Below are 25,363 nucleotides of genomic sequence, written 5' to 3'. Positions count from 1 at the left end.
AACGAACAGCGGTCTAACATCACTGATGAACTGATGCGTCTCACAACCCATGTCCTATGATACAGCAGATGGTAAAGAGTACCTTGGAGACGCTCCAAAGCGATTGCTTGTACGCAGCCATTTTTTAAACTTCCATGGACTCTCATCTAAATTCTATTAAGGAGATCCAACAAAAAAATCCAGTCCAGTTACCAGAATGTGGCTAGGTGTGCACCAAAGCAGATGCAGAGCTGCGGGTGTACATCAACTTTCGAGATCGACCGCTCCCAATAGAGTGGCGAATGAGCTACGTTGCGCAACCTTAGGAAGAAGAATATATCGACTGAAACCGAGTGGAAGACATGCAGGGGTTCGAACGGCCAGATCATTTCGATGATGACGGACTGACGAACCGTAAGCAACGCCCTGATTGATTCATTGTGCCCACGGTGTTGGCGGGGCTGCGCTGAGTCGAAGCCGAAGTGCCCACTCTTTTTTATAGAAGTGAGAAGCTAAATGTCAATAAGTGATACACCTATTCTTCACCTGCCTTTTCAAGTAGGCGGAGGCTGGTAACAGGATTGAATTTGTTGGTTAGGATTCACATGCCCCATTAGGTTGGCTGCCTTCAAGTCACTTTCACTGTCCGGACCATTGCAAACGAGGTTGCGTGAGAAACGATGCTTTGCAACTCGAATCCAAACAGAGTAATTTATGGAGTGCCACTATTGTTGACAAGAAGTAAACAGTACAGGTTTCTGCAGCACCATTAAGAAATAATAAAGTACACCCAAGTTGCAAGTATGTCAGTCTACTGTAGCTGTCCAATTAGATTTGATTTTGCAAAACGGATTTCGCAAAAAACGCCCAACCTACGCAAGAGGGAAAACTCACCAGCGCCGGATACCATGGAGAACCTCGACACTTAGCCCAAACAACATCCAGTGGACCAATATGGCGGTCGCTCAGAGAGTCTGCAGCACCAAGTTCACTTGAGCGCCTTTTCGCACTTGGACTACCGGGAACTGACTGAATATCGGAGGACTGATTGAAGAAGTCACCGGGTTCAATACTCGTGCTAGCGGAAAGGGGACCAGGTGATTCCAGCTGTGAACAGGCATCACTCAGTTCTAAACTGGTAGATGTGTTATTTGGTTCACGGAAGTGAAGTGGCTGATGTACATCTGCATTTTGGGATTCAGGAGCCAACCAATCGGTTCGCGCTGTTTCATTGCGCCTAGTCGCATTGGCCCCACCACGAGACCGCAGGACACGCTTCCGTCTATATGCGTACAGAGATCGTCGCTGATGTTCCATTTTCCGTCCTCTACTTCGTGGTCCGGAAGGGCGCACTTTGGAGTATAGAATGGAGAGAGTGGGCATCCCTGACGGAGCTAAGCAATCATTTTCAAGTTGAGGCTGTGTTAACACGAAGCTGCACGTGAACTGTAAACAGAAGTAGCATGTGGAGCTAAGCTGCACGACGACCAACACTATTCATCAACCTATGAGTAATGCTCCACAGAAGACAAGATGTGTCAGCTGAGTCGGAAGCAGCAGCATCATTAGGGGGCCAACAGTTTGGCGGCATGGAAAATCATGATGGGAGATAAGACCTGACTAGACTGTGTTGGGTTTGTAAACCCATACAATCGGCAAGAACCTACTTTTAGTCCACAATGGTCAAACTAATCCTGTCAAGCGACCACAGTGGCAGGCGCTCTTGCATTGTTTCTACGGGATTGTGTGGCAAATTATGTTACCGTCCAAATACTCAGCGTATCACATTGGTATATCTCTTGTTTTGTTGTAAAAGACTGAGTGCAAAGAAGATTTTGTTGCCGGTCATGGAATTCTTAAATTTATGTATTTTTCCAGTGAAGTTACTCGATGAGATCTGTGAACGCACAAAGTCGACAGGAACTTCGTGAACTTAGTTCGCAAGGCAACTAACTTCAAGAGCTACAACTCAAATGCTTAGCCTCTTATGCTTTGCGCATCGGGTACCGTAAAGGCACTACCTGATTGCCTAGCATAGGCAAATGCGCTGCATGTAAGATAGCCGAATATGATTTAAAACCACATGGCTTTTGTGGTTGATTCGTTTCCCGCAGAAAGTCAGTGGATGCATTCGTGCATACTACCCTAGGTTGAGAATCCAGATCCGATCAATTGTGGCCTACAACAATCTAGTTAGCGATGTACGGTGAAGAGAGCAGTAGAGCTGAGCAATTAGCTGCGGCCACCACAAGAAAACGCTTGGACTTTACAGATGATTGAGCGACCGGAGGATTGAGCATTGCAAATGCGTTGTGTTTTGGTCTCCTTGGAGTCGCACACGCTCCGAATTCTACGAAATTCATTCACCATTCTTGGTATCTATCCACCAGTGCTGGGGAATATGCGGGTTTGACATGGGTGTCCAATCATGACCCATTCTTATGTTCTTAACTGCGCATAAAAGATTATCCGGTATCCCACTGGATACTCCAGTTTGCCAGGGGCTTTTCTATGCTTAGCTGAATGTCCAGTGAGTCTCAGAGCTTATTTCATCATTAGTTCGGGGTAATTCCTGCAGATAGCACGGATCCAAATTCGACCATGGAGATATGAATATTCCGGGATATTTGCGAATTCGATTTGAACGTACTTTCCCTAAAAAACAGGTGCTGGCGGTGAACGAGTTGCACATCTATAGAGTATGCTACTCCCTGTTAATATCGCCCTCTACTTTCTACAACAAACAGTTGACTGCAGATGGATACCTATCGCAGCCAATCACATCGAATACTATCACATGGTTCGCTATGAGCCATGCCATGGAAACCAACGTTCAGAAACCAATGGACAGGCGCAAACGGATAACCGTTTAATCAAGCACTGCTTTTGGTAAACTGTTGTTCAAACCCATGTCCTGAACTGGGTGATCCCGCTTCTACCAAAACGCAACCAGGAACCGCTAATTGAACAATTTGGCGTGGTTGAGGGCTGCCGAACACCAGCGCAATTCAGGCAAATATTTTATGCTAATGCGGCACAAAACTCCAATCGCAGGTAATTCATTTGTTAGTTCACCTCCCTCAACCCACCACCGAAGTCTTTTAAGGTCGCCAAATCACGCCTTAGTGAACCACAAGACCAACCAATTCTCTGCGCCAGTGAAGCGATACCAAGTCACACCAAATATCTTAACATTCGCACTCCGCTCGAAGAACAGCGTCAACATGTCCTTCTGTTTTCTAATTATTACGGGACCCATTATCTCATACAGTTGGTTTCGTTAGTAACTACCGTACCAGCTTAAATAGAAGGATCTCAGTTGATATCATTTTTTGGAGTAGTGCCCTATATACGAATTATTTTTTCGAAACGTGACCGCCTATCGACGGACCAACACAATAAAGAGAAACCGAAATTTTGTTCCAGCATGTTTGGAAGGTGGCAACCAATCTGCACGGCATGTTGTAATAGGGGTGTGGACACGTGAACGAGTCGCCTCCAAAAAGGCAAACGGATACCGCTTCCTTCAGACAAATCAGCCCATCAGGAAGGATACAACATGGCCAGATCATCCCGAGGCACTTTGGAGTCGAATGAAGAATGACCTAGGAGCTCTAGGTTGATATAACGTGCTGTAGCTTAACGGATGGAAGGATTCCGGGACAATCGAACGAACGCACACACCCCACAATCGGATGTTCCAGTGAACAACAGGGCCCGGACACAAACAAGACGCACATTCTAAATACGGGACCCAACAAGCAGATGAGTCAATATTGAACGTCACGTGGATGGGATTTCCGTCCAAATTTGAATTGATTGACGCAATAAACGGCTTTCCTAGCAAATATCCCTCTCGCTACAATTGGATTCGACCAGTCGGACCAGTGATATCGATACCCATCTGTCTATGCGATAAATTATCGACAAATTATCTGGGTGACGCACTTAGATACACAACTTGGTTGAATTGCAACAAAGGACTTCAAAAACTTTCTCTATTTCTGCAGTTTTGCAAAAGGCCAAAGTACAGACCAGACATCAAATCATAATCAGTTTCAAACCTATTGGAAAGTTGATTAAAAAGGCGGAAGACAGAGTCTTCAACACATCGAACACAAAGAAAAGCCCAATTCAAGGTTACAAATGATGAATTTATGTATCGGTCTAATTTCCACCACACGTGCTCTACCATAAAAGAGTCCTACCAAACATCTGGAGTATTGTACTCTTGGAAAGTGAGGGCTAACTCAAGAGTTGCTCGTGTTAATGCCTACAAGTATCACCGCTGTTTAGACTCAAATACACACCAATTTCACCAAAGAGGAAACAAATATTGTGACACGAAACTTCCTCCATTGCACTTATAGAAGAAAACAGCACGCTAAAACCATACCGGTTACATCCCCCCAGTCCCTAAAGCGAATGCTTTACACCAGTGACAAGACTTTTTGCCGTCAAGCCAGACCTAACATTCCAGTGCCCCGCTAGACGGCGGATATCACTGATAGTGTTCCCAGATCGTGGCAGGCGGGATTTTTTAAACTTGGTTTTCCAGTAGCCTAGCTCGGGTTCATGTGCACACAAGTCCAATACCAGTTGTACCTGGACGAAGCAATACACAACTGACAAGTCATCAGGCACAATTTCCATTTTGTCGTGATAATAGTATACACCAGCTTGTGGAGCTCATTTGGATCCCGCTAGTTAGCACAAAAATTGCTCCTTCACAGCCACAAGTAGCCACCATGAAGGTTCACCATGTAGGTACACCAGCTGCCGATCTGCTCAGATAACCTGACTACTCGTGAGTAGGATTACCTCTTGTCTAAGTGGTGGTCAGTTCCCGCGGGAAAGTTATATCACCGGCTCACAAGTTTACCGGATATTATTAGCGAGTATGATCCCAAGATCATCCTCACTATCGTCTTGAACGGCAACACCAGCTTTGATACTATAATACAACAATTGATTTATGTACTTAGTTCGTTTTAATGAGTCCCCATAAGGAGGACACGAATCATGTGGCTCAGCCAGCCGGGAAACGGATAACACATCACTCGATAGCTTATTTAGTCCAACATCTCACTGGACCTGGAACCACACTGACGCTAAGACGCGACAAAAAAGCCGTTTAAATATGCAAATTTCACTGTGTCCTCACCAGTCACACGGAATGGAGTATATGAGTTGTCAGCGAGAAGCTGGCACGTGAGCACATAACCAGCTCCTCACAACGAACAGAAACAACTTCATGATAAAGTGCAACAGAGCAGAAGTATAAAAAGAAACTCAAAACTGTTCAGCTTTCGCCTGGTGTGCAATCAAGACCTAGTAACAGATAGATATCAGGGATAACCTACGTTTCGTCCCCGTCCAATCGGTTGACGAAATGCACGACGACATGACACTGAAGCCATGTGACTTTTTCCGACCAAGGTGGTGAAAACAAGAGGACGATTAGCAGCTGGGTCCAAATCAGAGCGACTGTTCCGAACAGATCGGTCACGAGTCAAGCGTCCCTCTGGTTGTGCTGTTGGCGTAGAGACTTTAAACTGTGCCACCGGATCACTGCTATCCTCCTCACTACTTTCGTCCTCGTCCTCGTCATCCTCTTCCTCTTCTTCCTCATAACGAGGAAGACGAGTAACCCGGTATCGAGTGAACGCCGGACCGTTTCGGGAGCTACCGACTGAGTCCGGTAGTCGCAAACCACCACCACTACCAGATGGTGTGGTTTGTTCCCAAGAGGAGGAACTGAAAAGGTTCATGGAGTTTGCGAGTCCAGATGCTGTCGACGCCGGTGTGGTTGGCCAGCTGATTGTTTTTGCCTTAGGTGAAATGGTAGATGTCTCGGATATTTTGGGGGCGAAAAAGTTGGTAATTGTGGACTGAGTATGGGCGGAGCTGTCTTTATTTGGCACGCTCACGTCCAATTTTCTCTGTTTCGAAGCTTTCAAGCCGGTTGGTGAATTGTTATGTGAACCAGTGCGCAGGCTACACATGGGGAGGGGGAGAGAGATTGGAAAGATATACTAACACCAAGACGTGTCGTCTCGTTCACTGTGTGTACTTAGGCGTTGTATTGTCCGAATTCACTAAATAACCTACTACTCCATGCCATTAAGATATAACTAAGGAGGAATTGCACTCAGACAATGAGTGAGGGACAGTCGTTCGTACGTGTGGAATACTCAACAAGCTGTCATTAAATAGTATACTCAAAACTGTCATGTTCTGCGCTCAGCTGTTGAAGGGAACATAACTTCCGGTTATGATGAACACAATATCGGTAACCGCTCGGGAGCAGCCCAAAAACAGACGCTTTGCTACAAATCGAGAGCGGCTGGTGATCAGAATAAAGACTCAGTGTGCAGAGTGTTAACGCGGAAGAGGATGCACGTGTAGTGCTGGAATTGCACTCAGACAATGAGTGAGGGACAGTCGTTCGTACGTGTGGAATACTCAACAAGCTGTCATTAAATAGTATACTCAAAACTGTCATGTTCTGCGCTCAGCTGTTGAAGGGAACATAACTTCCGGTTATGATGAACACAATATCGGTAACCGCTCGGGAGCAGCCCAAAAACAGACGCTTTGCTACAAATCGAGAGCGGCTGGTGATCAGAATAAAGACTCAGTGTGCAGAGTGTTAACGCGGAAGAGGATGCACAGTGGTGTAGTGCTGATCCAGGATACACGTTCCCGTTACGTAATTGAGGGAAATATCGTCTATCAGCCATGTCTTGCAAATTCTCACGGGAACAGCAAGTAACACTGAGGTCATCGCCTTCATATTCTTCCACTGAGTCATGATTGCTCACCCGTCTATCTGTGCCACTCCGTGTTCTGCACGGAAAACGGTATTCTTTTTGTTGAATGATTATGTGATGTGCATAGCCTCTTCAGATCACGGCTACGGATAAACTAGTGAATCGAAGTATTGCCGCCGAATAAAAACTCGATTCCTTGTTCACTAAGGCTATCATGCCGTTACAACTAGCGATATGTGTCACTGAACCAAGCCACCGAGTTCTCACACGTTCCAGCCGCGTAACATGGATGGAGGAAAGAAGAAACATTTCTCGCTTACAAAATACTAACAAAAGGGCGTTGAGCGTAGGTCAAAACAGACTACCATACTCAGTTTTACTGCACAAGCAGTGTCTCAGCAGGTCGGAACACGATATGGCCGTGAGATTTGTCTTGGGACGATTCAGTTGCTAGTTGGATTACATCTCAATCTGAATAAAGTGAGCCACACAGCATAGTTAAGTTCAGTGATAGGCTGGTTTCAAGTGTCTACCGCGGACATTTTCAAATGGATAACCAATTAACTGCATTTGCGTAACAGTTGAACTTAACATCTTCAAGTTGGATCAGAAAAGTGTAGTGAAATAAGGACGATATACATATCAACAGCGTTGTAACATTCCAGCAAACCAGAGATTCCGAATCAATCATAATGGGCTTAAAGTTCACTTACCGTCGTTTACGAGAACGTCTAGTAGGGAGTTCGATCGGACTCAGATATGCGCTCGGATGAAGCCCGTCAGGTTGGTTGCTTGTTGGATGCAACCCCGACATATCTGCAGACAATCGACGGACACGGCTTCGTGTACTGGAAGAAACTGACAGTGTTTGGTGACTGTTGACCAATTCTCTGAGTGGGCTATGTGGTTTGGGGGAACAGGGGCGAGATGAGTTGACCCGGAGGGCTTTTACGGGCTCAGTTTCGTGACTTGGCAGAGACAGACAGTTTTCTTTGACTTGGGATGTATCTTCTGCTGGAGTTAATCTGTTCATAAGCTCCTCTGAAGCATCGTAAGGTTCCATCACAGTGAGCAAACCAGTATGGGGGGACATGCCGATTCTTTGGGCAATAGCAAAGGCCTCTCGGAAAATTTGCTTCCCCTGCAGGTGTTATTGTAATTAATGCCGATTCTTTGGGCAATAGCAAAGGCCTCTCGGAAAATTTGCTTCCCCTGCAGGTGTTAGTTGTAATTAAAAAAAACAGCGTTATTTTGATCAGGATTAGTAAACATAGGCTTTTCGGAACTGTTCACGGATTTCCACAGAATAGGGAGGATGAAGCCGACAGACCAACAAAAGTCAGTAGCAACAAAACGAGTGGTTCTTGCAGTTCAAAACTCGAAAAACGAGCACAGAGATTCATATCAGACATTGAAAAGGAGAGAGAGATACATATGGAGGACTCAAAAGGACGTGGTAACCTAAAATGTTGCCCATCTGCTCGAGTTGCGCCTGCGCTCGCACAGATGTTTGTGTATGCTAGTAGTTACCCCGAAAGTACACATTTTCGATGGGCCAATCCCTGGAAATTTCACTAGGTAAGGCGAGTCATGTAGATACTGTGTGGAGAGGTTGGGTCACACAGACCATGGAAGAATATAAGCACGACGACCAGAATAGCGGTTCCTAAACAAGTAAAGGAGCATGTGATACCTAAGAAGACCATTTCACCTTCTGAAACTACTGAAGCAATTATGAACTTGCTTCTCTCGAACACCGGACGTTGTGCATACGTACAAAGTGAGGCTACACACATACACACCCAAATTTTAACCCGCATTCTTCCCATTCCTACCCACTAACCGGAGCGAAGCCGGTTCTATTTGCATTCTACTTCATTTTGTCCAATCCCATCACAAGCATCACTAGTCCCATTAATTAGTACTACTTTTCCCATTTTGTATCATTCCACTGATTTCCATCCTTATGCACCACTAGGGTGAATCATAGGATTCTACGTGACACAGTAACTACTGTGTCTTCTACGCTTCTTCGTCGACGTGATATGAACTTTTGAACTTTTGCGAGTATACCGTTTCTGGAAAAACGTATAGCATCACAGGACTAACAGTTTCCCTGTGATCGAAACGTCTCTGCGCAAGACATCTTCTACTGCGAATCTGACTCTTTTTAATCTGTGTTACTTAACACAGTCTAAAGCAACTGCTAAAGCAAATGCGTGCAGTAGACTAGTGTTTCGATTGTGCAACACACTATGGCTGATATCCAGCACAAGCCAAACTGAATGAAGTAATTCTTTGATTTGGAGTCAGCAAGAGATACGACTCAGACATACTGAATAAAACTGGTGAAATAATGCGGAAAAGGTAAGCAAACTAGTGGGATGCACAACCGGTTATTGTCGTATCGAACCTCCAACAATCTTTTTTCTGTCTTACAGAGCTTTCGCGTTGTTTCGAAGTTTTNAAGAAGAGCGGTGCGCAAAAGACGGGTTGCAACAAGAATCATGATCCAAAATGATTGTCATTCAACTAATAACGTTAAGCTTGCCTGTTCCGATATGCGTGTCGCCGCTGCATAGTAGATGCTGTCACGTCGATTGTACTGAAAACAATTGTTTAACATCAGGTTATAGTCTGCTTCGAACTCCCTAATACTGAGGTAACAGGACTGTTCAATTTTGGAGCGCATCGTGGCAAAGTCCATCGGATGTTTGATGATCAGGTGATAGTCAGGAGCAAGCTCTGGTCCAACTGGCTCGGCGAAGAACCCATTTTTATCCAGGCCCTATTAGGAAGAAAAAGGACAGTGGTAAAGGAGTGTATTGATTTTATGGAAGATATAATAGGAAGTGGATATAAAGAAATGAAAGACATACAACTTCTATAAGTCGGGTATACATCAACAACAAATACACACATTCTAAGTCCCGCAAACATTAGCTGTAATGCCAAATGACATCTACGCACCTTTGTAGCCAAAGAACTGGTACGTGATGCAATCGAAATGAATGCGGACGACATCCAGAGGCCACATGCTTGCCACAAACAAGTCGTCGATTGGGGTAACGGCTGGCTGTGGACAGCCGTCATTCTGGACTGACAGGCATCTGTCATGAATACTACGAAGGCTATCCAGGAGCAGTATTCGGTATCAGTTTGTTTGTGTTGCATCAGCATCGGTTTAAGGAGCTCACTCCAGATGTATATAAGGTTCAGACCATTACCAGTTTCAGTGACCATGAGGATCCAAAGTCCTTCGGAAACTTAGTGTATAACCAATCTACTGCGTCCATTGATCGATGAACTCGTTAGAAAGTCAGTCGCAAAATGATCAACAAGATGTTGTCATGATTTAAAAGAGTATATTTACGTCGGAATTTGACGGCAACAAAAAACACTTGCACGAGATTTTACAACGGGGGTGTTTTTGGGAGCCGCGAGGGTTGAAGAACCGAAATGTTTTCAGAGTGGCAGAGAGCCCTGGTTATTTTAACCTATTCGGGTGAGCACGAAGACTGACAGGTGCTGGTCATCCAAGCACAAACATGCGCAATCAAGTAATCACTAGTTGACTCAAAGCAGGAACTTTTTTCGCCAGACTCTCGAATCTAATCCTCCGCGCTACATTGAGGCGTCACGGTAATCAGATAAAACTCAAAACGACCCGTTCAAAGAGCAGTCACCAGGTTTGACAGTAAACAAATGCGTTTTCTGTCCGCCACGATTCAGCATGTGAACCGATCTCTACAGGAGGGCTCCCCACCACTCCACGAGAAACGAACTTATTTCTGGCCGCTTCATGGTTATCCTCAAGGAGGGGGATAACGTACATCCAAACACGAATGGTTACTGTAAAAATCGACCAAACCCACCTGGAGAATTTCCAGTAGCCGGAATAAGAAAATGTTAATGGACCTGATCTGGAGTTCCGCTTCGGCCGTAAACACTCGAAATATGTCCCGCTTCACCCTTTCGCGTTTCCGAATCAACTCCGACAGGAGTCGGGCCTTTTCTAAATCCTGGCGCAACTGCTGCCAGAATTGCAGCTGCTTGCGCATTTGTTTCGCCTCTCCATCCCCAGTCGTAGCAGCCATGGCCTAGAAGGTTCGGAACCAAATGCAAGATTGGTAATACAGTGTTGAAGCTATGAAGGAGTCGCGAACATCGAAATGATACAGTGGGACTTGAAGTAAACCGATACTAAGGCGTTTTTAATCGAGCGGTTTGTAACTTTGTGCTCCCATTGGTCAAACCACACGCGCTTTGTCTTTTTAATCAACTCAGCTCTTTTGTATATCCTCACTAAGCTTACACATTAGGTCTGAGTTTGTCCGCCAACTTCTCGATTGTACGGGAAGAATGCCTGCTATTCGCAGAGGACTGATATCAATCGAAAAAGGAGTAGAGAAAGATAAACATATGTTTTCAAGGGTCTATGTTGAGCCGGACTTCACAAGAGCAGTGAGTAAAATTAGGATAACCGGTTAGACAGGGCGTGGTAGTACAAAGCCCTTTGGTTGTACCTATCTGAAGACATGCCTCCAAGAAACGCGTACATTACTTCAGAGTCCTGAAAGCGTCCACGTTCAAGCAGAGATCGCGGCTAGCATGAAAAGGATTTCAACCGGACTCATAGTTCCTGGTGTACAAACAAGCATGTTCAACTGCCTACCGGACATCCGAACAGTACAAATGAAACGGAGTTTTCTTGAGACGTAATAATAAGCTTTCTGAATCCACATTAAGGTTGATACACTTATAGGAACGCAAAAACAACTTACAAAGTTGGCAGCACTGCGATGAATTGAACAAGCCTGAAGACGTTTGAGAAGAGGTACACCACGGCGAGCTTCCCGCTTGAGTTTCCAGAAAGCGTAGGCTTTTCCAAGAAAGTCCATCACGTCGCCGGATATGTCATCAGTGAGCATGGTGCACATAAGCTACGTTTAAAAAAAAGGAAACCAGTTTTATTTTTCAAACGTGGCCCAGGGGGCAGGTGTGGAACAACAATGACTATGAGTTGGTTAACTTGCAGTCTTTCCTTCTATTGGACTGTTAACAGAATCAAGCAATGGACGCTTCAAAAGTGGAAAGTTTTACCGGCCCCAAATGGTAAGCACTCCTTACAACGATTAAATGCCACCAAGGATTAATCTAGAGCTGCTCTCAGAACGCCCAAGTGCTCTCAAAGGCTACAGTGTTGCAACATAGGCGCTTAATGCTACGGAGTCATCATACACATATTACTCGGCACCAAAAAGCGCACGAATGTAATGTGGAGATATAAAGATCGTCAAAAGATCAGAAAACAGAGATGGTACGATTGCCTCTTCAGATGCACAAGTTGCAGTGATTTTGCACCACTAGAGCGTTGGACAGCTTAAGTTATCAATATTCGAAAGTTTGACCGTATCCGAAAACCCTAATCGCCAATACCTTTCATTCTTATTAGAGCTAATCACATGGACGCAAGGAGATCGGTCACGTGACCCAAAAAACTTCCGCCCAGGTCGCTGTTCGGAGACTTCGTTTGTGTCCACTCAGTGAAGAATTGCATTCAGGGGAAGGGTGGTAAGAGAAATGAAGTGATCCTAGAAAAAACGGTTAATAAAACGCGATGTTGTGCCTAACAAATGACTCTTTAAGCCAGGGGTCCGTGTAAGTGAAAGTGAAAGGGTGAGAGTAGCACTCATGCTTTCATGCTTCCTCATACCCAGGTCACCAGTTTTCGGTAGGAATCGTGATGAGGGATAGTGTGAGTTCTAGAACGATTTTATGAGACTCACCCGGATTGATGGGCAAGACAGCCGGTTTATCACAGACGTTGAAGGTTCGTAAACCGTGAATAATAACAAGTTGGCACATAATATGGTGGACACGTTGCGGTGAATTGCTGCCATAGACCATCAACTATGAATACTATCCCAGAAGGTGACTTAAATTTCAAGAAGACCTCTCAGAAGATACCACAACGTGCGAAACATTTACCCTACTACAAAGCATTTTCTCGTCTGGGATTTTTTCGCCTGCATAAGATCAAAGTTACCGACAACTTATCGGCAGCTGTTTTGCCCTGAATACCAGTCTGCTCTCGAACATAAGAAAAAACATTCAGCTGTAGCATTCTTTCGGTGCCTAACTGCCGTGCCACCACAAGGAAGCAGGGGGGCTGGAATACTGCCAGGTTGACCAAGCCTAGATATGGGAAGTCGAGAGGCAGAGGTCGGGTTCGAACCACGGACCTTCTGATCAATAAATTAGCGCTTTAATCACTGGGCCATCTCACCCGAACCATCTCCCGAACATTAATAACTTTACAAACGTTGCACACAGTGTTTTCTTCCAAATTAAAAAAGGATTCAGCGAAAAAACTAAACTAAACTCAATGAACGTGCACCCAGAGGTATCCCCTTCATATCAACCGGCTAATTTTGCCGAAACACTAGGTATGCTCACCAAGATGAACACATATCCCTTAGGTTCACCCATGCGCACCGACAGCCCCATAAGGCGGGTCAATTACCGAACACAGAAGTAACCCAAGAATTCAGATACAATACAAGATAGGAAATGCTGGAAGAATAAAACCTACATCAATTTTTGCTTTGGGTACAATTGGCACACAAATGGACGGTTTGGAATTACGCCGTTCAGCCAGCGCTTTGCGCGCCTTGCGAAGTTGAATCCGAGCAGCCTGTTCAGGAGAATGCGTGTTCTCCGACTCGGAGTTGGCATACATACCTTTGTTGCCCTTCTGAAATGCAATGAATGTGAGGAAATAGAACAAGGAATAACATGCACACGTAATAGAATTCTTAGACAGAAGCGGACGCCCTTGAGTTCGTTCACATCTGAGAACTGAGCAACATAACCTAATGTCATGGAGGAAAAAGGACTCTACAGATTTGAGTTTAGAGAGAGGATTATGGCCATCATATTTGTCCATGCTTGGAAGAGGAACTAGTTCAATAGGATTACTGGATTATCCATGTTTCAAGCTCATAGAGCACTGTCGTCTGGCACGTGTAGAGTGCCGTCTCTCGGTAATGGGGGAAATTGTCAAATACTACACACACACACACATTTATGGGGTGACCGCACGAATAAGATATTAGCTTCTTAATAAAACAGCGATTGAGCACAGGGTAGAGTATACGGCCAACAGTGATTCAGTCGTAAGTTGGTACCTCCCTACTCGCACCGTTTGCTGATTTTCACATACATCGATTATTGGCCAGTCCGCCGTTGCGTGCCCTACTTCCCGCGGTTACTGAAAGGATTCAATCACTCACGCATTCACTAATTGACATTCACTGTACACGTGTCTCAGTAGTGCCAGTGCTGAATATCCTGCAGCACAAAGTGATGTGGGTCTCAGTCGTTTGATGAGGGCTATTGAGCAGTGTTCAGTCGGCCGAGGTGGGGTCACCACTTTCACGTGACGTCCCTGAGGTACTGAGCCACTCAAAGCAAATATGAGACGTAGTGGTCAACCTTGCTCATGTATCCTTGGAAGTATGATCGAAGTGTGATGAATATATATATATATATATATATAGTAGTATGGATGCACCCGTTGGTCTGGTCCATTGGCCTGGTCATGGTGTGCGTTCTTCACCTTTTCCTAAAGTGTCTATCATAGACACCTGGTCGACATTACTGATCTGTTAAGGACCAGACCCACTCCACTGTTTGATTGGGTTGAAGACACGTTGACTCTGTTGCGTAGGCCATGTAATGCCTAAGAGCGGTTCTCTCAGTACAGCTCATAGTTGGCTGGTAAAGACTTTATTCTACGTAGCAAACAGTCTAAGAAATTTGTATCAACTACAGAGAGAGGAATTTTTTAAGGAAACCCTGCTAAAGGGCGGTTATCCAGAACGCTTCGCTGAGAGCCACAGTACAGTCGGAACACGAAAAGCCTCGGTTCATTCAGTCACCAAAGGTGTACTTTACTTACCCCTTCGATTCAGAGGTAATCACGTGTATATCGACATGAGACGCGAGCTCACTTCGGCCCTAAAGTGTTTATGCTACAGTCCAGCCACGTCTGTTACCGAACTCCAGAGGAGTTTCTCTGCACAAGCGAGAACTTAGATCGTCTAACCTATCTGCTCCGCATGTGGTCTAAAGGTGCAACTGCAGTTGCAGAGATGCTTACATTGACAGGATGGACAGATATCTAGCGGAGCGCGCGGCAGAACACATTCCGAAATATGTGCCTTGGATGTTGCCCGGATAACGGTCGGGTCAGAGGTCAATTAGCAATCCCGAATTATATGCAGCCAGACATCCGTTAGATACTAACCATCAGATTGACTCGGTCAACCCGTCCCGAGTCCTGTTGCACAACCCCCCCCCCCTCGAAGCGCTGCTGGTCATGTCAAACAAGCACCGACTGTGTGAACAAAACAGGTTGACACAAACGACTTGATTATCCTAGCATCGGTCAAGTGAATTGCAGAAATCAACCAATAAATGTCTATTTCACATCACATCTTCCTTCTGTTTTATATAACCCGCACGTATTACGTCCACAAGTGAAGAGAGTAGAAATGTTAACACATCGGAGCATGCGTCTTCCACCAAGTATGGTTTATATATCTATGCGTGGCCCACCGCTATCGGTGTGTCATCGATGAAAGACACTAAATGATTTTGTTTCGTTTGTTTGTCTTCCTGACATAGCACATTGTTTAGAAGGCCGATGAAAACCCTTCAACTGCCTACCACTGGTTTCATACTTCCTGTGGCTCATCGATCCTTGGGTTTCCGTCAACCTCATGTTCTACTTGAAGGTTAAACTGTACGAAGGCGGCGACATACACTCACTTGCAAACTACATTAGCGTCAATAATAGCCTCAACTAAATCTCTCGTTATTCTTCTAAGGTTGTTTATGATTATAGCTTCGGTTACCTCCGAGAAGCGCCCGTCTTTCCCTCAGTAAAGTTGCTAACAAGTTCTGGTGTCACTATGATGAAGCTCGTTCTGAAGCTCACGCTACGGAAAATAATCGCTGAGACCATCCAATGTGAAGTTTCTATCACTGAAGCTGCCACTAGTAGAGAAGTTTGTTGGCACCATGACAAGGCTCATATGTATGTGGTGTTGCTTGTAGTGACATTTTTATTAACTTCTGATGCTGTAATTGTGGGCTGCTCCTGGGATCTTGTTTCATGTACACTTAACAAAATTTTCACCCGTGGTGATTACAATAATACCCTTCATGATATGCAAGGAACCAGGTTATGGTATTATGCTCCATAATTTTCTGGAGCGATTCGTTCTGCACAGCTGTCCATCACAAAAGCACCGGACCTTACCGTAGCGCGATGGCTTACTTACCTCGGCAGCCCTTTGGACTATACTGGATGCCTATACAGCAGTTACAATCTCCTCTACCATGTTGGACAATGGATAAAGGCCTAACAAACACAATCCAAAAACCACGTCTCCTGGCCCTCCAGGTTGAGACTTGAAGAAAACGTAGCACATTGCTCACTGGAAGTAGAACTACTTTCGTAGTCTTACACTGTCCTGCCATGAGTTTCGACTGAAAACCTCATTCGTCCACTATTCCGTTTTGGGTGCCATGGAAATAGCTCAAATCACATGAAACTATGAAACACATGAACAAAAGTACTTTTATGCCATATCGTCACTACAATATCTATTCATATCCAACGTCATCACCTTGATCTAAGCGGTGTCATAACTAGGATTGACATAGACCAGCAACAAAATCCCATAAAACTTGCATCACTGAATATCACTCCAAAAATAGTTGCCGTTCGAGAACCAACTTCCGTCTCAGGTTTACATGGTCTCAAAGTCCCACTGTCAGTCCACTGATTTGTAAAGCAAGCTTTACCCAGTCCTCTAGAAGCAGTACTCAAAATGGGCTCCAGCCATGCAATGGCAGAAAGGCAGTGAGTCTGTATTTTACGTCCATCAGAAACTGCCTATCAACATCAATAAGTGATACAGAAATATTTTCTGGTGAACAACTACTGTAAGATGACGAATGCGCGAAACGACAAACCAAAAGGGTGGGGTTGAGAAGATGGGCGTTCTTCTTTGTGACTTGAGGGGGTGACGGATTAGCAATGAAAGCATTCTGGATTTGAGTCTGAACTCTTCAGCTAGGTGTACTGGGTTTCAAAGGGCAATTGTACGGTGGTTTGCGTCCCCAACTATTGCTTCGAAATGGCTACGCGGCCCCTGAAACGGTATTTTTCTGTGATAACCTACGGGTCATTAAAATTCTAGCTTTTCTTACGACTAAAACCACACATCCTAAACTCCTAAAGGAGGTTAGGGCTCTGGTGAAGTGAAAAATACTGCAGAAATCTACCACGAAATGCTTTCTATTGACTATCCCAAGGAGTAGACCCTTCAGAAGGGTCTCTGTTGGCCTTTAGTGTGCTGTGGTCACTACGCTCTGGGAAACCTGTTTGAGACTGCCACGCTGACCTGTTCTGGTCGTCTGTTTGAAAAGCCGCTCTATCTTTTCTACCCACCAGTTGTACCATGTGCATCCGTGGAGACAAACATGAACTTTATTACGACGGACTGATTTGTTTTCCGCGCAAGTTCCCTACCACTTGTCCACAGAGGCTGAACTTCACTTCCCCTCGAGCGCCAACAACCAGGACCCACTCCAGATGGTTTCGTCTAGTGCTGTTAACAGATACACAGAGACAATTTGTGCCCATTTTCAAAGTGAAATCTCACGTTCCGGACAAAAAGGGTGGGACGGCTATAATATGAACCATATTCGGCATGGCGACCAAGGTTACACAGTTCGATCACGTTCATATTGAAGAATTCGGCCACACTTCGCACCATGTCCCACATTCTTCTTCAAGTGCTCTGCCACAAAACAACCAGAGTTAAAAGTGGTCATACAATGATGTGTGGTTCGTAATTTTCCGCAAACCTTAAAGAAATGAACTGAGTAAGTGTACTGGTAACGAAGCTACACTCGTGAAAAATGGATGGCCGCATGAATATTTCGAGCGTCGTGCACTGCATATTGAAATGAACGCATACTCTTCAAACGATCATATTCTACGGTTTTCACTCAGCTGAAATATTAGGTCAGTGGGTAACGTTTTGCATTACTTAGCGTATAACTAGGAAACAAAAATGTACAATGGTCAGTGATATTGTTAGAATGCTGATGTTACCATCTGAAGTCTGAACAAGTGCAGCCCAGCTTTTGCGGATATTCGGAGACCTACAGACGTCAAACAACAAAACAACCGAAGGGATTACTCACGGTGAAGTGGTCTGGAGGGCAGTGCAGATCGCAAAAGGCATTCTTTCGGATTCCAGCCTCCTTGGGATCGTCGGTGTCCTCGATTTTCATATACAGACCCGCTTGTTGTGCGCAGGTCACATGAAATGCACGATAACAGCTAGTCTTGTGACACTGGATACAGGCACCGGCGTTCCGTTGTTTGCAAATGAAACACTGAAGTCGCCATCTGGTTAAGAAAATATGTAAAAAGCGAACAAAGTATTGCCAGAGACTGGGAATTTCGAAAGACAGGTCACAGTTCTTGATAATAAAAAACGAAAAATGTTTTTGCTACTCTAAGTGAACGAATCACGGGCCGTAGGTGGTCCCAATTCTGTGAATTTCGTCTACTCTCAGGTGAACTTGAAGGAAAATGGCCAGAATTGGTTCCCTTTAAGACGGGATTCACCACCAACGTATGCTTCAAAGAATATCTGCAAAACATGCAGTCAGTCATTCGAAGAATGAGGGGACACAAGTGCACCGGACATGCATTACGGGCAGTTGAAGAGTGACGCTGTGACCCAACTGTGGAAACTGACCGCAGTGCTGGGAATGAGGTCATTGTTTAGAGTGCGGGGTACGCTACCGACGATAACAAATGTGATAGCCCTCTGAAACTGTGTTGATTACTCATCATCATCATCATCATCATCACAGCATGACGTGTTCAACACCGATGCTTCACTGCCGTACGTGCTTCACTGCCGTACTGACAAATAAAAAGCTGAATTTCAACGTTTTTTGATTTTGTCTTCAATGAACAAGCTCGGTGCCAAAAGTTGGAACTACTTAATCTTAATTGGACAACACTCAGCTGACAGGCAAGCCCTTTCAGGTCGTTAATCGTTCCGATTGTTTTACCTGTGCGCTGAGATATTAAACACCTGTTTCCGTGAAGTTTCAGTTGGAGAGCTAAAGATCGGCTAAACGGGGAGTAGTGAAGGTCGGTATCGACCTCGATAGTATGTGCACGGGAAAAAACGAAAAATCGTTGCTAAATAATCAATTGACAAGATAGAGTGTAGATCCTTTGGGAGCTGTGTTGACATTCTAATTCCGGGAAACAACGCCCTCATTTGAATGGTGACCAAGCTGGGCTTCAGGCCGAATATGGAGAGATATCCGCAAGCCGAATTCTCCTAAAAACACGAAGAGAGGAACTACCCAACCAACAGCGCACTGAATATGTCTCCTCGAATGGTGACGAAACGTTTGCAAATCAATTGCCAAGCTCGGCGAACAGATCAACAGCCACCTGATCAATTACCAATCAATACACCCGAGCTACCAATATTCCAACACATTACCAATATCACTTTGTACTAGTTCTGTCATGTTGAATGCATCCGTAAAGGATGATCACGCGTGAGACGGAAAATGTCCCCGGTGTGGCGACCGAATTTAAAAAGCGTACTGGTGATAAATTTTAAAAAGGTGCTATCTTTGAGGTCGCGAAAATAGCCAGTTTTGAAAGAATGGGTAGTATAGTATGGGCGTACAGTACTTCTTTCTCGTGCGAAAAATCATAAGGTGGTGCTGAAATACGACTTCACGAGAGTGTTTTCTTTTGAAAAAGAGCAGCTATGTGAACTGTCTCAGGTTCACAGATTCACAAGTTCACACGTTCAGAGAAGAAAAAAAGTTTTCAGCATCAATTACCAATCAATACACCCGAGCTACCAATATTCCAACACATTACCAATATCACTTTGTACTAGTTCTGTCATGTTGAATGCATCCGTAAAGGATGATCACGCGTGAGACGGAAAATGTCCCCGGTGTGGCGACCGAATTTAAAAAGCGTACTGGTGATAAATTTTAAAAAGGTGCTATCTTTGAGGTCGCGAAAATAGCCAGTTTTGAAAGAATGGGTAGTATAGTATGGGCGTACAGTACTTCTTTCTCGTGCGAAAAATCATAAGGTGGTGCTGAAATACGACTTCACGAGAGTGTTTTCTTTTGAAAAAGAGCAGCTATGTGAACTGTCTCAGGTTCACAGATTCACAAGTTCACACGTTCAGAGAAGAAAAAAGAGTTTTCAGCAACCTTGCGAGTAGTTTCCTTTATGAAAAAAATCAGCTGGTTGAAAGCGTTCTCAACTGTCACGTCATCCGGAGTGCATCAGCATTATGAACCAAACTTAGAGCCGTCAGGCCCTGGATTATTACACATGTGGTATTATTATGCTGTTATGCCACATCAAAATAAGAGTCCTGGAGGGAAACAACCACACGGGAACGATTAACTTCAATACAGCACTTCTCCGCCGAGAAAAAACCTGTATTGGTTGGAAAAATGTCCTTTTGGCGGGTGGAATAAAACTGTCTACATGATTTGGTGCGAAAGCTTCGAACATCCAACACTCTTGTATAGTCGCCGTTGGCGCAACTTAGCGCAAAACGGTGAGTCCATGTAATTGTCGTCAACCGTTGTCCTCTAGGTTACCATGGACGAGTGTTTTTCACCACAACAAACTTGAATAAGAGCCATTAGAAGGGACACTTGATCACAGAGGAGAATGTTTTCGATGACAGTTATTGAAAACTCGACCAATATTGGCTTCATCCCACCCTTCAGCTTTGTTGGATTCAATCGGTATTCAAGCGAAATCCAACAAACGATGGGGTACACTTATTTGAAGCTGGATTTTCGGTTGCTCAGTGGAAAAAATACATCAATGATGTGGAGAGTTGGTGTTCCAGCTATGAGGTATCTCGAGCTCCTAAAACACAAAAGCATTTAGATGAACGGATGAAATTCCGCAAAACAATTTCGGAATACTAGTGTGAAACTACCTGAATCACGCAATGTGAGTGTGGGGATATGGAAGAGGCTGGCGAACAAAGCTCACAACGATCGCTGGTAAAAAAAAGTGAGTTGAAGTGAAGAAATAGTTATAGAATTCGAAAGTGAAAAGGTTGCCACAAAATGCTGCACGAAATTTCCAAATTTTTCTACCCAAAGGATTCGCCACATACAGTCCTGGCCAGCAGAATATTACAGAGAAATACGACGCAGATGTGTCGGTTTTGGGGGCCACAAAAATTATCACAGGAAGTCAGAGGTAGATGCACGTGCAGTGCTTAAACGTGACCCAGGGATTGAGAAACGTCCTAACCCGGTCTAGAACTCGGGCTTGATAAGACATAAGTTGAGTAAGAAAACTGGTGATTGACAATGACTCTTTCCGCCGCCCACTGTAATTGAAGGGAGCAACTGGAACTTACGGATGTTAGAATTGCGGGGAGTCGGACCAAGAGTCGTAGACAACAGAAAGGACATAAAAACCGGCCTGTGAAACCTCTCGATAGGAGTCAATTCATAGAGGTCCTGTGATGTAATGTATGTAATGAATCTAGTGATCCACTGGATCACACGACTCTCCACCAATGTACTAGCAACCGCAATGGAGCCAGCTTAAATCCAAGATACAAAAGTGACAAGGCATCATGTCTTCAGTACATCGCTTCAAAGCAGTGTAATGAGGTAGAACGCGGATCATGTCAGGAAGAAATACTCACCTGGCAGGTGCGATTCTGTCAATACCCTCAAGTGGTTCCAAAAAAGTGAGGTTGGCAAACATCACTTCAGGCACCCAAAGCCCGCATATGACATGAGCCCAACGATCGTCAGATGTCTTCTTAAAAGCACCTCCGGTGTTTGGACAAAGCACACAAGATACCGGCTCACTGGGAGAATGCAAGCACTTTCGACAAAGCCATGGACCTTCGGGCACATAGGGTACACCATAACATTCCTGAAAAAGTGAAACCAATTCATGGTGGCCAGCGGAGTGGTTGTTGAGTGTTCGCTAAGTGGTTTATATGTTAAAACCACGATCTTACATGGTTTATCTATGATTCATTGAGATGTTCTCATCATAAAAAGAAGTCCCGGTAGTGCATCAGTATGCAACGCACTCGAAGGGCTGGTTGACCATAGGCCACTGAGGTGAGCTACATCGATTACAACATCCAGGCATTGACATCACAGACAAAATATACCCAGAAGAATTCACGCACTTCTACAGAAGCACGGCTGAGAAAGTGATGAAGTTCGGTTTGAACAGAACCTCACGGTTTCAGAACGAAAGGCTATCTTTAGAAGTCTAGATGAATAAGTGGTATCCCCTTATGTCTTCTCAAAACAGCACACTTCAGTTGATTTCGTGAACACTAGAGGTGCGCAACCAAACAAAAGGCTTCAACGAAGATCAACAGGTTAAGTTGTTCATCCACGAAACCGGGTGACTCATTCTCCGGAACGTATAGGAAAGAGAACAGAACCTAATTCTGTCGAGGCTAATTATGTCGCCGCGGTTAGTAATTCAGTGAGTTGACAGCAAAACGGTAAGGTAAAATGAGAAAAATCCCGGTTTGAGGAGAAAATGTAGAAAAGAAGACACCTAATAACAGTCGGTCGGAATATACAAACATGACTCACTTGATGGACAGCGAGATTACAAACGTCGCAAAACAAAATCACATTGGTATTCTCACAACTGCCGTCTTGGCAAATGGAGCACACTGCGTCCTCGTCAATACTGTGTGTCAAAGGACCATCCTCATCTGAAGATAACGGGCGAAATTTGGCCTCCTTCTCGAATCGATCAATTGTCCATTCGAGTGTTGTTTCATCAACTGCTATGAGTCCTTTCAATTTCCGTTCGTTGTTGATGCGCTCCAGCCAAAAAAGGTCCTGGGTAGATGGCAAAAATAGAAATCAACGGTAGGGCATAGAATGAAAACCAATTTGGTGGGCCTAAAAATAAAGGACATTAGATTACAGGTCCCTCTCTAATCAGTGCACTAGATCATTTTCCCATCCGTACGAAGAAACCCCTTAACAGAGGAAATTTTCGTCCATGAAGAGATTTTGGGGGCACCGAGTTTCTCTGAGAACAGTATCGCTTCGAGGAAACTAAGCCACAGAAATATACAGCTTCTGGTTCCAAAGACGGCTGGTCTACTCCTCAAGAGGAAACGCCAGAGTTGTGCTGTTTGCTGATGACACATACAAATCGCATGTTATACTACCAACAAATCTGCACTATCATCTCTTCACGAATTGACTTGGCTTGGTTCGATAGATAAGTTAGGGGAGAGCACCATGCCATGGTGGTACGGAGGACAGGTAGTTTTGAAATCGGAACACGGAATGAAATGATGAAAGATAATTTGAGGCTCCTTAAGTTCCCAAGAGTACTGAACCTCTTGTGCGTTCAGTCCGGGAAGTAAAAAATTTCATCAGTGTGGAGGCAACTAATCTATGGTTACTCAGTGCACAAGGCCTAGAATAGTTTTCACCGTTCCAAAGAGAAAACAAATTCACCCAGTAAACAGTTTTGTATCCTCTGGGAATTCTCCCTTCGTTTTTCTGCAACAGTATGCATCCAGTAGGCATCTTATTACACCCTTATTGCCCAAACGGTTCGGTTAAATCATGGAAGTCATGGAAAAAAATCTATCATAGTTACCACTCTTCTCATTTTTGGACCGTGTGCCATTTACCTATGCCCCAAACATCAAAATCAGTGAACAACAAAGCATATCTCTAATTCGAACATCGAGGAATTATTTGACCACGACTAACTGCATAAATGCCACGAATTCAAAATGCAAAGAAAGTGTGCGCAGACTAGAGAACACTTTCAACTCCCTCATCGCGACTTTTACAACCACCCCAACTAGGGTCAAGGCAAGTATACTATGGCTCGGAAGGTTTCCTGCAAATGTTGCGACAGAAGCCGGGTGAAGCTAGAAATAGCTTGCTTGGAATTATCACGAAAATTCAGTGTACTGAGGAAGTCGCACTTACCTCCTCATCCAAGTCATATTCTACAACTTCATCCAGTTCGTCCAACGTTTTCTCTATAAACCGGATGTATCCATGTCCTTCTTTCACAAGCATAGATGGCTTCTTGAACACAAATTCGGGGTCCACTTCATACACTGGTTGTGGCAGCCTTAATTCTGTCGCCCCGTTAGTATGTTGCTGCTGCTGTGACTGTAAAACGCAATTTTCTTCCGTGTAACCATTGGTATCTCTGGCTCGCATGAGACCGTTCCGATTTTTCACTCGACCTCGATTGGATGACTTTCCATTAATATCGAGTTGTGACGTGTTGTTCGTACTCTGGTTTACAGTTTCAGTCTTGATCTGTTGATCTGTTTTTTGAATCGGCTCCAGGCGGAACGTCAATGGAACGTAAATGCTGCATCGAAAGGTTTGACCGTGTGTGATGGAAGATGGTCCAAAAACGACTGCGCATGACTCAGTGTGTGAAATGGTTGATAAATGGTTCGTATGAGAATCATCGGAACTATTCCTAACACCCCGATGGGTCAGAGAATACCCATTGGAAGGGGATGCAGATAGTCCGTGTGGTGCAGTTGTAGACTGCATCAAATCTGACGGCGAGGCCGGTATATCTATGGGCGCCGGAGGACGATGTATAAGCATGTGTTTTTGGATGTGCGCAAATGACTTGTGTACTTTCTGACATGTCTCTGCCGGACATATGAACGGAGGCTTATTTCCCTGAGTTCGCGCTAGGAAGTCATCGATATCGAAATCAACTGGATGGTATTCCATCTGAAAACAAAAGCGGACTTGTCAAACAATGTGATAAAGTTACCTAGCATTAATAGTGGTTAACCACTCCAGGCAATAAAAAACTAATAAATAGCAGGTAGTGACCGCTGGCCACATGATATTCGATGTGGCATGAGCCTGGTCTTGTTTGTGCAGTTTATTGTTGCACAGATTCCGCCAGGTTACCTGCGTTCACAGAACCCAACAAAAAGGATTATGTCTGCTAGTTCCCATCAACATGGTAGAACTCAGCATGAGTCCTTCAGAGTAGCCCGGAGTTAGGAAGGGATATCCCATATCAGTCCCAACCCTTGGGCTGACTCCACAGGCTGACCCACTGGCCAAACCATCACTATCATCATAAGACAGCGACATCAGTGCTGACAGTGATGCTCTACTGCCTTCGTGCTTCCTTTGTGTGGCATGGCAGCTAGGCACCAAGAAAGGTGTTACGGCTTAACATTTAGTTCAATTCATTAAAAACAGCCCGTCACGAAGCGACTGGACCTTACCGTGGTGTGACGGTTTGCGCACATCAGCGATCCATTGAGCCATACTGGAGAGTGTCCCGCGACACTCACAGTCTCCCACACCAGGTTGGTCAATGGTTAGAGGTCTGACGAACACAGTCTCCTGGCCCTCCAGGTTGGGGGTTGGAACATGTGGCGACTTGTTCCGTAGAAATGGTAATGCATTTGCATTTCCCG

General features: G+C 44.7%; 2 protein-coding genes across 2 annotated transcripts in view; both read right to left on the bottom strand.

The window, feature by feature from the left end:
* The window catches only part of T265_06804 (hypothetical protein), a gene marked incomplete at both ends in the record, with an annotated part of 30,329 nt that extends 5,673 nt beyond the window's left edge, over positions 1-24,656 (bottom strand). Inside the window, 11 exons of the mRNA XM_009172169.1 lie at positions 874-1,331; positions 5,339-5,976; positions 7,466-7,874; positions 9,348-9,540; positions 10,628-10,852; positions 11,537-11,695; positions 13,348-13,509; positions 18,039-18,246; positions 21,584-21,819; positions 22,506-22,760; positions 23,880-24,656. Of these exons, the coding sequence (XP_009170433.1) occupies positions 874-1,331; positions 5,339-5,976; positions 7,466-7,874; positions 9,348-9,540; positions 10,628-10,852; positions 11,537-11,695; positions 13,348-13,509; positions 18,039-18,246; positions 21,584-21,819; positions 22,506-22,760; positions 23,880-24,656 (3,720 nt within the window). The remainder of the gene's footprint in view (positions 1-873; positions 1,332-5,338; positions 5,977-7,465; positions 7,875-9,347; positions 9,541-10,627; positions 10,853-11,536; positions 11,696-13,347; positions 13,510-18,038; positions 18,247-21,583; positions 21,820-22,505; positions 22,761-23,879) is intronic.
* A 468-nt stretch (positions 24,657-25,124) lies between these two features.
* T265_06803 (hypothetical protein) overlaps positions 25,125-25,363 on the bottom strand; it is a gene marked incomplete at both ends in the record, with an annotated part of 5,074 nt that continues 4,835 nt past the window's right edge. Inside the window, one exon of the mRNA XM_009172168.1 lies at positions 25,125-25,325. Coding sequence (XP_009170432.1) covers positions 25,125-25,325 — 201 coding nt within the window. The remainder of the gene's footprint in view (positions 25,326-25,363) is intronic.

The sequence above is a fragment of the Opisthorchis viverrini genome (genome assembly GCF_000715545.1).
Source record: "Opisthorchis viverrini unplaced genomic scaffold opera_v5_147, whole genome shotgun sequence".
Taxonomy (NCBI): Eukaryota; Metazoa; Platyhelminthes; class Trematoda; order Opisthorchiida; family Opisthorchiidae; genus Opisthorchis; species Opisthorchis viverrini.
Note: the sequence above shows the minus strand (reverse complement) of the source record. Positions and strands in the feature narration are given on the sequence as shown.